This window comes from Phodopus roborovskii, unplaced genomic scaffold (genome assembly GCF_943737965.1).
Source record: "Phodopus roborovskii unplaced genomic scaffold, PHOROB, whole genome shotgun sequence".
Lineage (NCBI taxonomy): Eukaryota > Metazoa > Chordata > Mammalia > Rodentia > Cricetidae > Phodopus > Phodopus roborovskii.
In genome coordinates this window covers 2,835,047-2,851,315 of record NW_026126412.1, presented here as the reverse complement: position 1 = coordinate 2,851,315, position 16,269 = coordinate 2,835,047, and the positions used below count along the sequence as shown (strand labels likewise).

Sequence of the window (16,269 nt, the reverse complement as noted above, 5' to 3'; positions counted from 1 at the left end):
TATTTAAAAAATAGGTCTCATTCAGAGAAGCTTCTTTTGACTGTGCAGAACAGTTAATGCAAAGACTCCTAGCTGGTCAAAGTGCCCACCCAAAATAGTCAATGTGTGTCACACCCTCCAAGGTTTAGAGGAACAGAAAGAATGTAAGAGTTGAGGGATGGGGACAAGTGTTCACTCTGTCTTCTGAACATGATACGGTTGGCTATTGCACTCATGAATGGACAGCAGGCATGGCCACCTGCACAAGAGCTGTACAAGAGTGAAGCTCAATATGCTCCTGCGCCTCAGGAGGGAGCTCACCAGGCTCCACAACCTAGCTAGGCAGCAAAGGGAGACTGGGGAGTCCTTTTCCTTCAACAGTGTAGCTACTGCTAACTTGTCCATACTCTGACAAATAACCCCACATCCATGCAAGCAATCCAAATTAAACTCAGTAGTTTGCCTTGAAAAAAACAAAACAAAAAAATAAAATAAAATAAAAAATAAAAATAAGACATGAAATGGGAAGGGGACCTGCTGGGGAGATGAAGGGATCAGAGGGTGTAGGAGGAGGATCAAAATACATGGACATGTGTGAAATTAGCAAAGAACGAACTAAACTCCTCAGTAGCCCTAAAACCACATACACACACGCACACATTCACATACAATAAACACACACACACACACACCCAATAAATAAATGAACACAATGTAAGGTGAGCCCCAACTCCTGAAAGTAGTCCTCTGATGTCTACAAGCACTCCATGGCACACCTGCACTCACTCACACATCTACCATATACACATACACACACACACACACACACACACACACACACACACACACACACACACACAAATTAAATGAACTACTTTTAAAAGAAAATGAATGCACTGAATTTTGCAGTTTTTTTTTTTTTTTTTTTTTTTATAGATACTTGGAACACTTACAATTTGTTCTGCCTGGATCGATTTGATGAAACAGTGCTGAGCAAGAGCATAATTCCCAATACCTGAAACATAAAGAATCTAAGTAACCAAATTTTATTGCCTGCAAACAAATACCGTGTAAAGTGTTATTCAATTCTCACCATGGTAACATGCAACCACACCAAGAGCATTCCAGTATAAGTGATTTTTACTGTCCAGTCTCACTGCCTTTTTCAGACACTGAAAAGAAGTTAAAGTAGATTAATTTTTTATTTCTTGAATATCAGCATTTATATAAAAATGTGGTTTAATGTTAAAATATTTATCAATAGCATTCTTCATAAAATCACTGTTTCTAAGGTCATGTGAAATTTCCCCTACATGCACAGATTTCTCCAGTAGCTCTGTAAGGCCATCCGTGCTGCCACCTGTCTCTGCTAGATGTCGTGCTTGGTGGTAATAATTAATTCCAAGATCACACCATGTATTCGATGTAGACATCAACTTTAGTGCACGACCATAACACCTGTGGAAAAATTAAAATGAATGGTGTGACTGCTTTTAAAATATAATGTTCTGATTCAAGTCTAGTGGAATGTCTGGTCCTCTCTGTAAATCACCTTCCTCCTAGGTTCAGGAGCTCATCTTTCTTCAATACTTCACTTCCTTCCTGCTGGCCGAGAAGCACTCCTAACACGCGAACATGCACTTTAGACGGTGAAACAGCATGCAGGCTGCTGCAGGCATCCCCAGCGAGCTTCCAGAGGCAGGACACATCAGCTCGATGCTGCAGTGCCCTGCAAGGAGAAACAGGAGCTTTCCAAATTATGTCTAAAAGCTCAGCTGCATGCCTCTCAGGACTACACAGTCTTGGAACAGAACTGTATCAGCAACCCTGGCTGAGAGCCATGACTTCAGTCAGGCTCTCGCTGGGCATGTCCCACTGATCACTAACGGAACTACACTCGGTGGAGCACAGTATTTTCACTGAGGGGGTAAAAAAAAAAACCTCTAAACAAGAAAATCTAAAGTTCTACCCTCAGGAGCAAGTAAAAGCAGCCTGGATAAACAACTCAAAAAGTAAACAGAGCCTGAGGAGAGACGAAGGGCTGGCTCCTTTTAGGATGAGGGCGTCAGCACTGCACATGTCTCCTCACCCTTCTCAGAGCGACTCCGTTTAGGCTAAGGCTACGCACTGCTGTGTCACAGGCAGGTGGACAAGCAGATGGGGCATTTTCATAGCCTTTTCCACTACAGGAGTCCAGCCAGAACCCATTTCCCAGTGTCTTCCTGGGACGCACTAATTAGTGCAGTCACTGCTGAAAACCCACCCACTGTGAGTCAGAAGGAAGACCATTATTCCTAGTTTCCTTTAAGCATCTCAGTCAGGTTTCTAAAACTGACACCATTAAGAGGAAAAAGAAAACAGTAGCAATCTTAACTGTCCAAACGCATATCTTTTCCACTTATTTTTTTTATATGTTTTTAAATCAGGGTTGGGAATTCAGCTCAGTGGTATAGTTGCTGTTGAGATGTACTGAGGCTGTCTTCGAAGTTGCTATCCTCTTGCCTTGGCTTCCTAAGAGGCTGGAATTACAGGCATATGGACCCTTGTGCCCCAAACACTCTGTAGACTTGTTGTTGCCACTGAGGTGGGGGACATACGAGTATGAGACAGGGGGGATGTGAGTATAGAGGCCATCAACTGTCCTGCTCTATCCCTCTCTGTCATATTTCCTTGAAATATGGTAAATGTCTCACTAAAGGTAGGCTGGCAGCCAGTAAGACTCGGTGGTTTTCTCATCTCAGAGTTACGGGCACATGGATAGCCACAGGGAATTTAAAATCAGGTCCTCAAGCTTGACCAGCAACTGTTCTAACCTGCAGAGTTGTCTTCCCAATCCCTAATGTGTGGACTTTATAAAGTCATCCAACATAAACAATACTTTGCACTCCTATAACCTGCTAGATTTAAATCTTCCTGACTCCTTTCTTATTAGATACACCTCTTGTCCTTTCAAATTTTCTCCAGGAGTAATTTGAAGGCTCGTTTTCCCTGTCCAGGCCCTACTGATGAATGAGAAGCACCCTGAGTGTCTGAAGCTCCACTTCGCAATCAGCCCCAGCAGAGAGGCACCCATGGCCAGGTCAGAGCTGCTGCTCCACGGGTAGCCATGTTCCCCTTCTCTCTGCAGAATAGCTGTCATTACAGAGGGCACAAAAACATCTCTTTCTGAGCTCAGGAATAAAATTAAGAGTTTGTATGCTACAGAATTAATCGGCTACTCTGTTACTTTTTGTTTGACACTCCAAATAACCGCTATATCTAATAGCTGAGACATAAAATTATATTCTAAATTTAGCTTTATTATACTACCAAGAACGTAAGAGTGCTAAACAAAGGTGATACTAACCAAGTAAAATATTCCAGAGCTTTTTCCACACAGTCTACAGCTTTTCCATCCAGAAAATCCACTAAGGCTGCTTTTGCCATCATTAGATGGCATTCGCCCAAACCTGTGTTGAGGGGAGTTTGTGTACATCATTAAAATATACAAAAAAAAAAAAAAAAAAAAAAGAGAGAGAGAGAGAGTCAATTTGAGTCTTTTGAGAAGCTTCCAGAAAACAATACAGTGTTATTTTATAAAATGATTTCTAAATACAGTCTTGACACATTTAGAAAAGATCCCCAATGTCAAGGTTTTGTTGCAATCAGCATGCACTAAAACTCACAGGAAGTCATCTGCCCAGAATTCTCTTGACTATGGGTTAATTAATGTCTTCAGATGTTAGCTTCCAAACTAGGGACACTATAATAAAAACAGTATTTGATGTTTTCATTAAAACCTGTGTAGCAAACTATACAATAAAAACTAGATGAAATAGTAAATCCCTTAAGTGCCAGGAAATACTTTATAAAAGGGAGCTCTTTTTTCTCTTGAGGAAGGTTTTGTAAATGAAGAAAGGGGAAGAGGAAGGGAGAGAAAAGGAAAATTATTCCAGGCTCTAAGCTGTATGTTACTCTAAACCTACAATATTAAGAACTGGAACATTGATTGTTCCTTTTATAAAAGAAGCAAATAAGGGAGTATATATAGTAGCCAATCTCAAAAACTTGGCTCTCTGCTCCTCCTTGTTACAGAAGCAGCTGCATCTTTCTGCGCTGTGCCAGCCTCATTCCTGAGACACAATGTTGAAAGTCAGAGTGAACAGATTTGCCCTACTAGATGCCTGGTTACCAGGGCTGCCTGCAGTTCTAGCGAAGTGGACATTGTTGCCATGTTCCTACAATGTATTTCCACACTCCAGGTTCTCAAGGCACCCAGAACGTGGCCCTCCTTGGGAGGCCTCTTGGGCCTGGCTCACAGAAATTTCCAAGGCATCAGTTTGATAGGCATTCCTCCTGCCTAGGTGTGCTTCCCAGAAATGTCATCCTTCGAGGGCTGGTAGTAAATGATGGGTAAGGACCTCAAGGCAGGTCAACCTAAGGCAGGCATGGTCCATCACGCTGGATGCTCTCTGAGGCAGGGACAATGAGGCTGAAGCTAGAACTTTGACTCCCAATAAGCCGAATAAGAAAACGGGATGTGGGGGTGGATATGTAGGAGAAACTGCAACCAGCCTATCCCACCCCAGAAAGAGAGAGTCCTATTTGTCTAAAAGTTAATCAGTACCATACCATATTACTATTTACGAACTATTAGGAAACAAAATTTGCTATTTTTATAATCAAATCAATATCAATTTGTACAATAAGCAATTCTTGTCAGATACTTGCTATTGACTACATGCTTTCAAACTATTTTGTACAGGTAGGTAGAAAATTTATTTACTTGGGGGTTTTATAGTTCAGTATTATTAAAATAAAGAACTCTTGAAAAAAAATTACCTTTCAAGGCGGGCACATAATCCTCTTTCTTTTTAATGATCAGCTGATACTGAGCGATGGCCTCAGTATACCTGCCTAGGATCTGCTGTATTGCTGCCACTTTAAACACACTGTACGTGGAGTCTGGGTTCAGCTCACTGGCTCTTGTGAAAGACTTCAAGGCTGTTGTATAGCCGCCCCTGCTTAAGTACGCCTCTCCTAAGGATTCCCAACAATTGCAGTCCTTTGGGTCTGCCCTGAGTGCTGCCTGCAAACTTAACAATTAAGAAACAGTGACAAATTAAACGTAACAGAACTACATCCTCATCTAAAATAAGTAATCCAATTAAATCATCCACAGGTCCTTTGATTTGTAAAAATGATACTTAAGGCACTCAGTCTTTCTATTTCTTTTATGATTTGAATGTTTTTAATAGGAAGAAGATTTTGTGAAGTGATTTTTAAAGAATAAGATTAAAATGTCCTTTGGGGGAAATGTTGCCAGTTTCTTTTTCTTTATTATTTGGCAGAGCTCCAGTTTTCTAGGCAACCAGAACAGGTGGACATCTCAGTTTTTAACCTGTCACCCCTCCTCTACACACCTGAAATACGGGAGTGAGGAGGTGCTAACACTTCTGATCAAATTGCATTTTTATGAAAAAAAATTTATGTACATCAGAGATGATTCTGTCTTGACTCAATTATATTTTACTCTGAAACACAGTTCAAACAAAATGACTAAAACCCCATTCAAGCTGCCAAGTTGCCAAGCAACCCCTGAAGCCAAGGTCAACTTTTTATTACTGAAATGTCTCTTGAGAGGACCTAGGTACACATGCACATTATGATATCAACTAAGACTTAACAGGCTAACTCCTCAACAACAGTACATGACTTAGTCCACATTCCATTCTACTGCCTTTCGGGCAATAAGCACCAAATTAATCATAATAAATTTTGTTGTGGTCCTCTCAAAATGCATCTTGGTTAGAACTCATTTATAAAGGTCACATGCTACCAAAGAAATTTAAGTTAGCGCCACACTGGTTAGTGTAAACATAGTAAGGTGTCTTACTCAGCCACTGCTTGAGAATGTTGACCATCTTTCAAATGGTATAGTCCTCGCCTAAGCCAGGCCCACTTTGCTGCTCCAGCACTTGCCTTTTGAGTTACTGCTGTTAAGATAGCTAAAGCAGTTTCCTAACGAGGAAATATCAATGTCAGGGATACCAAATACAAAAATACAGAACAATTATGCAAAAGACATAAACATACTTTCATTTCCCACTTCTGATTTTTTTAAGTTTACAATGACATACATAAAACTAATTTTAATAATAAAAGAAAAGTCAGGGCTAGGGACTTGGCTCAATTGGTAAAGTTCCTGACAAACAAACACAGATCTTTAGAATGCATGTAAAAAGATGGGCTGGGGAATGTTCCCATAACTCTGGCACTAGGGAAGGAGGTTGGGAAGTTCACTAGCTAGTTAGTGTGGCCAGATCAATGAGCTTCAGGTTCAGTGAACAGCCTCTCCAAAAGTCAAAGTGGAAAGCTCCCAAGAAAGGACACATGACACCTATGCACATGTACCCATATGAAGGCCATGCATGCACATACATAGCTATATAAAAGTACATGCAGGAAAGTGACAAGTAATTTAGTATCTACCAAGAGGAAGAAAATGTAGTTTATAAATGAGTACATTTTACCTACAAAGAATAATGAATATAACTTTCAAGTAAATATATTATAAAAATATTCCCATTAATATACAAGGGTAAAAGACTAAGAGACAGAAGTGGTCATGAGACAGACCGTGTCTTCAAGTTCCACACTTAGGTCAACAGCCGCTGCTCCAGACTCAGCATCGGTGTCATCTAACTCAAAAGCTTTTCTGTAACATCCACGGGCTCTGTTTCTGTCTCCAGCTACATCACGGTAATAATGACCTAAATAGCAGAAAACTTTACCCATGTATGTGTCCAGTCTTGCAGCCTTGGAAATAAATGTCGACAATGAAATGTTAAAAGTTTATTTCAATGCATATTAAGATTACAGTACACAGATTAAAGAAGCTATTTTATTAAAAGTATAAAATTAAGCCACAAAATCCTTTACTGTGATATTTAAAACAGACACAAAAGCTGGTCCAAGCTGCCTATAGAAAATAAATAGAAGGTAAAACTAGCATTCCTTTGGTAAAGGAAATGTGAAATTAGAGCCATTGTTAAATTAATATGCTCCCTGAGAAAATAAGAATTTAAGACATAGATGTTAAACATCTATAAAAACAGAAAGCTAGAAATCCAGACTCACGTACCCGTAAAACTACAGAGGCTATCAGCTAAAACAGCATTACTTCCACAGTCAACATGTCTCAACTTCTATAACATGTTTCTAAAACAGGCACTTTTACACTTTCATGACTTAAATTTTCACCTAGGAAAACACACAGAATATTCTCACAACACCTCTTCTATGAGAAAGGAAATGCAAAAAAGATACTTGAGTAAATAGTAGTTTTACACACCTATTCTGTTGCCTATTTGATTTTATAACAAATCCACTTTCAGAAAGAATTTAGCAGTAGCACTGGTTTACCTTCAGAAAATGGGTAAGAGCCTTTGCTTTATCTTTTCTTGTTTCTTCACCCATGAACCAGTATGTCAATCCAAGCTGGTAATGATATTCAGCAACTTCAGCATCTTTTTCAAGTGCTCTTTGGAAACTAAATCACCAAATGGGAATGAAAAGAAGTATCAAGTGTATGTGTGTAAAACATAAGGGACTCCAAGACAGAACAATCAAGGTAGGTGATTCAAGAATACCAAATCTAGGAGCTGAAGCGACAGTTCAGGGTTAAGCCATCTGTCCTATTCCCTGAGGACCTGGGTTCCAAGTACCAACATGAAGGCCCAAAACTGTAACTCCAGTTGCAGGAGATCTGACACCATCATATTTTGACCTCCACAGGACTAGGTACGCATGCACACATACATATATGCAGGCAAGACACCCAAAATAAAATGCATAAACCTACAAAAATTCCCAAATCTAAAGCACTTCACTACTTCAGGGTTTAGACTACAATAAGCCAAGAGTGCTGTTACTTAAGGAAGCACAGTGACCTTTTAACACTGCACATGTCCACATACACCAAATATTACACTGGCTTACTAAACATTATGATCAGCTAATGAGATCAGAAATCAATCACAGGAAAATGTATATTTCCTACGCTACAAGTGAAACACACACACACACACACACACACACACACACACACACACCATAGATTTAAAAGTGGAACTTCATCAAGCCCAATTTTCAGAAATTAAGTGAGATATGGCTGGAGCCACAGGCAAGCTATAAGCCCTCACCATGCTTCTGCTTGCAGATAGTCCTTCTTAGTAAAATGAATCAAAGCCTCAAGTGCATGAACTTTGGCCAGGTCAGGGTAAGAAGCTCGAAGGTCTTCCATAATCTGTCAAGGAGACACTTATCAATTTCATATCCCATTAAAAATAAATGGGGGCTGGAGAGATGGCTTAGTGGTTAAGAGCACTGGCTGCTTTTCCAGAGGACCCAGGTTCGATTCCCAGCATCCACATGGTGCCTGACAGTCATCTATAACTACAGTTCCAGGGTCTCCAACGCTCTTCCCTCACCTCTGACGGCCCCCAGGCATGCACATGGTGCATAGACACACATGCACAAGAAACACCCATTCACATAAAATACAAAACAAAATACTGTGAAATGGCTTTTGCCTTTAATTTTAGCTGAGGTTTTTGCTTAGTTTTTATTTATACTTTATTTTATTCTATTTTGGCTTCTTGGGAGCAAACCCAGGGCCTTACTCTTTGTAGGCAAGCACTGTAGCATTGAACTAAATTCCCAGAAGCTTCTTTTAGCCTTCAAATAATGCTCCATTTGAAAGAAAACACCAACCTTTGTAGCCTTGTCTACAGCACCTGTGTTCAGATGGGCCAGGCCTTGAAGAATGAGCAGTCCTGGGATATTATCTGTATCCGAAACCTAGAAAATGATTGACAGCTGCTACAAGTCTCTCCAGACAGCTACCGGGGTGTCTGTTCTGCTTAAAGAACAGACACAGAAGGGCAGGGTATGACGGTATAGTCAGAGTTCCATTACTCTCCAGACTTTCATTCTTTAATCATTTAATTGGGGAAATATGAGAAAATGAAAGACCACTATAACAACCGTGTTTGTACCTATTGTCCAGCTACAGAATTATAAGCTCAAATGCTATGTTTGTCCATATATATATATATGTGTGTGTGTGTGTGTGTGTGTGTGTGTGTGTGTGTATACACACACACACCCTTTTGCCATATCATTCAGATGAATTTAAAACAAATTATAACTTCTTATCTGTGCTATTTTAGCATATACATTTAAGACAAAGTCATTTGTAAATGGCTAACACACCTCCATTCTCAGACCCAAAGCAACCATATAGCTTTCAAATTATCAGATTTCCTAGCTGCCTCATGAAGAATTTGAAAATTTTTTTCAGTCAAAATTCAACTACGGAACATATAGCTCAATAAGACGACAGCTCTCTGAAGTATCTCTTAATCTACAGGCCCCTTCTATCTCCTTCTTCTTCCTTACAATTTAACTGTGAAAACAGGCCTTTTGTCATACTTTCACAAAGTCAAGATTTGACTGAATGTGTTCTCAAAGTGTTTGACATTCTTCCTGATCCCTGCATCAATAGGCAGCACCAGACTCCTTGACCTGATCTAGCAACAATATGCTATGTGTATTTGTCATGGTTGTGTTGGACTATCTTTTTTTTCTGTGGAAGCCATTGATCCTCAATGCCTCCATCTATTAAAGATTACATTCACTGCTGCCCTCCCTGGCCAGCTCCTGTGTCTGTCTAGTGTATTTCTTTTATAGTTTGCTTTCTAGCATAACATGTTTTGTTGCTCAACTTACACATTCTCTGTCTCAGATATGGACGCTTATAGATTTAAAAGAAGTTTTTCAATATGGTTTTTGTGTGTGAAAAAAAGGTACTGGAAAGGTATCTATAAAGCATCTATATAAGATACATACTGAGGACAAGCAAGTAGAAAAATCAGGTTTGGATTTGGGTTTTTTTTTGTTTTTATTTTTTGTTTGTTTGTTTGTTTTTGAGACAAGGTCTCACAGGCAGCTCAGACTGATCCAGAATTCATAATGTATCACTGGCTGGCCTTGACCTCATGGTCATCTTTCTGCCTGAGCCTCTGTGCTGGGATTAAAGGCATAAACCACCACATCCAGCTACTTAAGAGTTCTTAAAGGAGGCCAACAGCTGCTCTTCAAAGAAAACAGAAAATGCAAAGCCCTATGAAGTACACAAAGCAATGATAAAACAAAAAACAAACAAACAAAAAGAACCACCCTGCACTAACTATGTGATAAAACTCTTTAAAGAAACATGTTGTTAAAATTCATGATCTGCACATTATGCTTTCTCACTAAGGAATTTCAAATTATACCAAAAACCTAAGAAAACAGATGGGAGAATAGGCACTGAAACAAAACACAAAGTCTTCACATGAGATTCTACTGCCTGAGAATCAAGCAGTACATCTCTCAGCTCCTTCCCTGGCGCCATGTCTGCCTGCACGCCACCATGCCCATTCATGATGATAATGGACTAAAAACCTGAAACTGTAAGCCAGCCCTAGGTAAATGTTTCCTAAGAGTTGCTGTGGTCATGGTGTCTCTTCACAGCAATAAAAAGTCTAACTAAGACAAGCAGTTTCAAGAGTGTGGACAATTTATCAGTGTGTAGATACTGAATTTGTATCTCTAACTCAAAATTTATGAAGGTAACCATTTGGCAGGGAGAGAAGGCTGGTAGCTAGTGACTGGAAACTGAACCTGAAGAGGAAAACTCAGACCACCTACCTGATCAAGAATATGAATTGCTTCCTCTGAAGATTCACAATCTGAGAGTTTAAGCAAAGCCTCAGCTTTCAAAAGAAGACACAAATTCTTCTGATGACATCTGCTACCGGCTGCACTGTGGTTATCTATGTTCTTCAACGCTGACAAAATTGAGGACACAGGAATCAATCCCCAGCATTACAGTCTGCTTGCTTTTTACGAAGGAGATACAGCCAGTGAGACAGCTTAGATAATAATGGCACTTGCCTGGCCTTACAACCTGAATTCAGGAACTATATAATAGAAGAGAACCAAATTCTGCCAAGTTGTCTTCTGACTTCTGCACTCATGTCATGGCATGTGGACATTTATACATGCACATATACACAAATAAATAAGCGAATGTTTAAAAAAAAACTTTTAAAGAAAGACATATGGTAATAGAGAGATGGCTCTGTGGTTAAGAACACTGGTTGTTCTTCCAAAAGTCCTTGATTTCCAGCACCCACAGGGCAGCTCACAACCATCTGCAATTCCAGTGAGAGGAGATCCCCTTCTTCTGGACTCCACAGTAATGCGTGAACATGATGCACAGACATACATGTGGGCTTCCCATACATATAACATAAAGACAATCCTAAAATTTTAAGATTTTCTTTAAAAAGGAATAACAATATACTGCAGATACAGTGAGCAAAATTTCTAATATATAATACATTTTATATATGTAGAGGAAGAGAAAGATGAATAATTCAAACACAAAAGTTCTCTCAAATTCTTCTAGAAAGATCTGAATTGGAAACCAAACACATGAATTTAAGACATCTGTCTTCACATGGCATGAATAAAATTGAAGATGCTTAGGAATAACAATGGCTACTATTCCTCTGTACCCAGCAAATTAAAGACACTGGAATGGGAAAGAGGTTGAGTTAAAATGGACTATGTGGTGGTATGAAAGAAAATGGCCCCCAAAGAGAGTGAGACTAATGGGAAGTGTGGCCTTATTGGAGTAGGCGTGATTTTGCTGGAAAAAGTCTGTCACTGTGGAGGCAGGCTTTAAGGTCTCATATATGTTCAGGCCATGCTCAGTGAGACAGACCACTTCCTGTTGCTTGCAAGATGTAGGACTCTGAGCTTCTTCTCCAGCACCATGTCTGCCTGCATGCCTCCATGTCCTACATGATGATAATGGACAGAATTCTTAAATAAAATCCACCCAACTAATTGTTTTCCTTGGTAAGAGTTGCCATGGTTGCTGTCTCTTGACAGCAATAGAAACCCTAATTATGACCAACTGTCTACAGACAATGGAAAGGGAAAGAAGCTGCATTAGAAAGAACTGCCAAATACAGAAGTTCAGCAACTAACTGGGTCAAGAAAAAAGAATTATCTCTCATTTGTACCCATGACATTACAAATTCATGAAGGTCCTAAACATACCAGAAAGTTCCTTGTTGGAAAGGCAGAACATCAGTACCTTAAAGATAAATATAATAGCAGCATGCACACAGATTGGGCATTTTTCATCTTCCTAAGTGCAATTTAAATTAACCACAAGTTTTATAATGAAAACTTCAAAAGTCCACGATTTTAAAAAGAACATCTTTCTCAAGCCAGATGAAAACAGCATTGGTCCCCTTCTACACGAACACAAAGTACATCAAGAATACCTTGGTTGCAAGAAAGAATTGCTTCCTTAGGTCTGTGCACTTTGACTTGGGCTTTGGCTAAATGACACCAGCCAGCTACGCAGAGAGGAAGTTCTTTCAAGCCTAGGATAAAGTAATCACAAACACCATGGGTTCTAGAAGTCAACCGCAGGTCCTCATGCTCACATGACAAGCACTTCACTGACTACAGTGTTTCTATGCTTAGAGCCTTTCATGGGCTCCTGCCGTCCTTGGGATGCACTGTAAGCTTGTTAACAATGTTTGCAAGGCCATGCGCAGCCTTATTTCCTATTCCTTCCCCTACCCATACTCCATCCTCAAATCTTACTGATCTCCCCATAACAGGTTTCCTCTTAGCTCTGATCCTCCACAAATGTACTCCTTGACCTACAATATTCCTCCCACCCATCTACCTTCCTCACTCTATTAGTCATATCTCAGCTTGAATATAAATGAAAAAACAAACAAACAAACAAACAAAAAACCCCACCATACCTGAATTGGCTAAGCTAAGCCTCTCTGTTTCTAAGGCTTCCCCAGAATATCCCTACTGTACAAAGGAAATCACTGAGACACATAAAGTTGAACTTTTCCATGGTCTTGAGTTTAAGACTTGAAATTTAAATCTAATAAACAGGCTCCAGAATATGTATATTCATTTTCCCTTTCACCTTAGTTTATCTCCTGACAGGAGAGCTAAATTGACTGAGTAACTACACTTCATATTAAATATTATAGCCCATACATTACCTTCTGTTAGGTGACTAACAGCATCTTCATACTTCTTGTCTTGTAAAGCTTTAATGCCTAAGCCAATGAGGCCTGGACCACTTTTTGAATTCATTTCTATTAGCTTACAACAATACTGCTGTCCTTCATCCGCCAGACTCCCTGAAATAAAAAGAAAACATTATTAGCACTCATATATATGTATACATGCATATGTATATATATATATACAAGTATACTGAATTCTTAACTACATACATATATACATAAATTTCAACAGCTGTTTCATATATACTTTACTAAATCATGATTTAAGGAAATAAAAACATAAATAAAGCAGCAAATAGAGAAGATATTATTACTTCATTAACATGTTTAGACATGACATAAAATCACTTTACACATATGAATACATACATACATACTCTGAATTTATGCTCAAAGGTTTCAAAGAAGAAACTTATTGCAATCAGTCCATGGGCTATCACATAGCCTATGGCTCACCAGGTCGTTTTCGTATTCAACTCTTAGCAGTATTACCTATTCAATCTTATCAACTTTAGTATTTACATGAAAGAAAGAGAGTATCTTATTGATTCCCTGAGGGCAATAATTATAGCTAGAGGCATAGCAGCCAACTCTGATAGACTTTCCCAGCATCCTAGTATCAAATGATACTATCTTGAATCAGATACTGAATGAAAATGTGGTGATATTTTCTTTATGATCAAACAAATAAAGATTGCCTGAAGATCACAGTGCAAACTAGCCATACAGAATGTACACAGAGTGCAAAGATAGCCATAGAGGCCAAGCAGTGGTGGCACACACCTTTAATCCCAGAACTCACAAGAAAGGCAGACAGATCTCTGTGAGTTCAAGGACACCTGGGCTACAGTCTTTTAGATCCAGTCTAAAAGAGAAACAAAGTTTACACAAAGATAATCCCAGCACTTGGAGTGACACACATTTAATCCCAGCACTAAGGAGGTGGAGACAGGAAGGAATAAGAGTGGGTGTCGAAAGGAATATAAGGCAGGAGGAGATAGAAGCTCAGTTCAGTCTGAGGATTTTTGGAGACAGGATCGCCCATTTGGTCTGAGGCAGAAGTAAGCTAGTGGCTGGCTGTTTTGCTTCTCTGATCTCTCAGCTCTCTCCCCCAATATCTGACTCCAGGCTTTTTATTATTAATGCCAATTAGAATCCATTCTACATGAAGATTTAGCCACAGTTTTCTTATATTTACAAGTTTAGCAATACACTTTACACATATTTACCAAACTATTCTTGCCTATAATTGAGCTTATGCATTATGCAACAATGCTGCAATAATCTTAATTTTAGCAAATTCATTATAGCAAATTCACACCCCCAAAAGAAGTAAAAAATGTTGTTTATAATGAATGAGAAACATTCAACACTTTAAGAAATTGTTTAAACACACAAGAAAGTTCTGAAATAACAAAAACAACTTGAAACAATAAATGTGGAAAATAAAGGTGATTAATATTTTAAAAGACCTGTTGTTTTAACATTTATTGTAAAATATACATCCCCATATACAGAATCACTGAATCAGTCCCCTCACCCTTTGTCCTGCTTGGCCCGCTACTTGGAGTGAGCATTGAGCCAGAGTGGGTATCCAACATGCCCTCCACCTCCATGGAACTTCCTGGGTCTGCTCTGAGCACATTGGTCCCACCTATCCACAAGGGACTCCTGTCAGAATGGCTAAAATTAGAAACACCAATGACAGCTTATGCTGGAAAGGATGAGGAGAATGGGGAACACTCCTCTATTGCTGGTGGGAGTGCAAACTTGTACAGCCATTTTGGAGATCAGTATGGCGGTTCCTCGGGAAAATGGGAATCAGTCTACCACAGGACCTGGCAATCCTACTCTTAGGCATATACCCAAATGATCCACATCCATGCAACAAAGACATCTGTTCACCTATGTTCACAGCAGCACAATTTGTAATAGCAAGAACCTGGAAGCAACCTAGATGCCCCTCAACTGAATAATGGATAAAGAAGATGTGGCACATTTACACAATGGAATACTACTCAGCAGGAAAAAAATGGAATCTTGAAATTTGCAAATGGATGGAACTTGAAGAAACCATCCTGAGTGAGGTAACTGAGTCACAAAAAGAAAAACATGGTATGTACTCATTCACATATGGATTTTAGACACAGAGCAAAGGACCACCATCTTGTAATTCACACCACCAGAGAAACTAGGATACAAGGAGGAACCTAAGAGATTCATACAAGGTCCCTCACAGAAGGGGAAAGGAACAAGAACTCCTGAGCATATGGGGAGTAGGGGGAGGGGGCAGTGAGTGGAGAGGGAGTTAGAAGAAAGAGAAGGGGAGGAGAGGAGAACACGTGGGACCAGGAAGATTGAGTCAGGGGACAAATAGACAAGAGCAAAAAAAAAGAGATACCATAATAGAGGGAACTATTATAGGTTTGAAGAGAAAACTGACTCTAGCAAATGTCCAGAGACCTACAAGGATGATCCCAACTAACAATCTGAGCAACAGCGAAGAGGCTACCTTAAATGCCCTTCCCTAAATAATGAGATTGATGACTACCTTATATACCATCATAAAGTCCTCATCCAGTAGCTGATGGAAACAGAAGCAGACACCCACAGCTAAACACTGAGCCGAACTCCTGGAATCCAGTTGCAGAGGGAGGAGTGATAACAAAAGGAGTCAAGACCAGTTTACAGAAATCCACAGAGATAGCTGACCTAAACAAGGGGAAGCTCATGGACCCCAAACTGATAGCATTGTACGGACGCAGACTCCCTGAATGTGGGTCTCAGCTAGAAGGCCTGGGCAGTCTAAGGGACCTCTGACAGTATAGCCAGAATGTATCCCAGGTGCATGAAGGGACTTTGGGAGCACATTCCCCATGGAGGGATACTCCCTTAACCTAGAGCAGGAGGGAGGGCCTAGTCCCTACTCCAAATGACTTGACAGATTTTGATGATCCCTCCTTGAAGGCATCACCCTCCCTGTGGAAGGGGGGAGGGTGGAATGTAAAGGGGGATGGGAAGGTATGGGAGGAGGGAACTGAGATCGATATGTAAAATAAGAAAAAAATAATATATATTAAAAAGAATTACTGATTTAATCACAGATATTAGAAGTAAATTATTTGCA

The 16,269-nt window shown here is 39.7% G+C and overlaps 1 protein-coding gene across 4 annotated transcripts in view; it reads right to left on the bottom strand.

The window, feature by feature from the left end:
• The window catches only part of Skic3 (SKI3 subunit of superkiller complex), an 85,190-nt gene that overhangs the window by 50,402 nt on the left and 18,519 nt on the right, over nt 1–16,269 (bottom strand). For all 4 annotated transcript variants that reach the window (XR_007834408.1, XM_051182774.1, XM_051182772.1 and 1 more), the window contains 14 exons: nt 13,116–13,256; nt 12,366–12,467; nt 10,714–10,853; nt 8,734–8,820; nt 8,163–8,266; nt 7,384–7,510; nt 6,598–6,777; nt 5,855–5,979; nt 4,801–5,054; nt 3,326–3,428; nt 1,532–1,708; nt 1,293–1,437; nt 1,073–1,151; nt 933–994 (listed from right to left, as the gene is read on the bottom strand). Coding sequence is in view for 3 of the 4 variants with exons in the window: in XM_051182774.1 (XP_051038731.1) it covers nt 933–994; nt 1,073–1,151; nt 1,293–1,437; nt 1,532–1,708; nt 3,326–3,428; nt 4,801–5,054; nt 5,855–5,979; nt 6,598–6,777; nt 7,384–7,510; nt 8,163–8,266; nt 8,734–8,820; nt 10,714–10,853; nt 12,366–12,467; nt 13,116–13,256 (1,826 nt within the window). In the remaining variant the exon portion in view is untranslated. The remainder of the gene's footprint in view (nt 1–932; nt 995–1,072; nt 1,152–1,292; nt 1,438–1,531; nt 1,709–3,325; nt 3,429–4,800; nt 5,055–5,854; nt 5,980–6,597; nt 6,778–7,383; nt 7,511–8,162; nt 8,267–8,733; nt 8,821–10,713; nt 10,854–12,365; nt 12,468–13,115; nt 13,257–16,269) is intronic.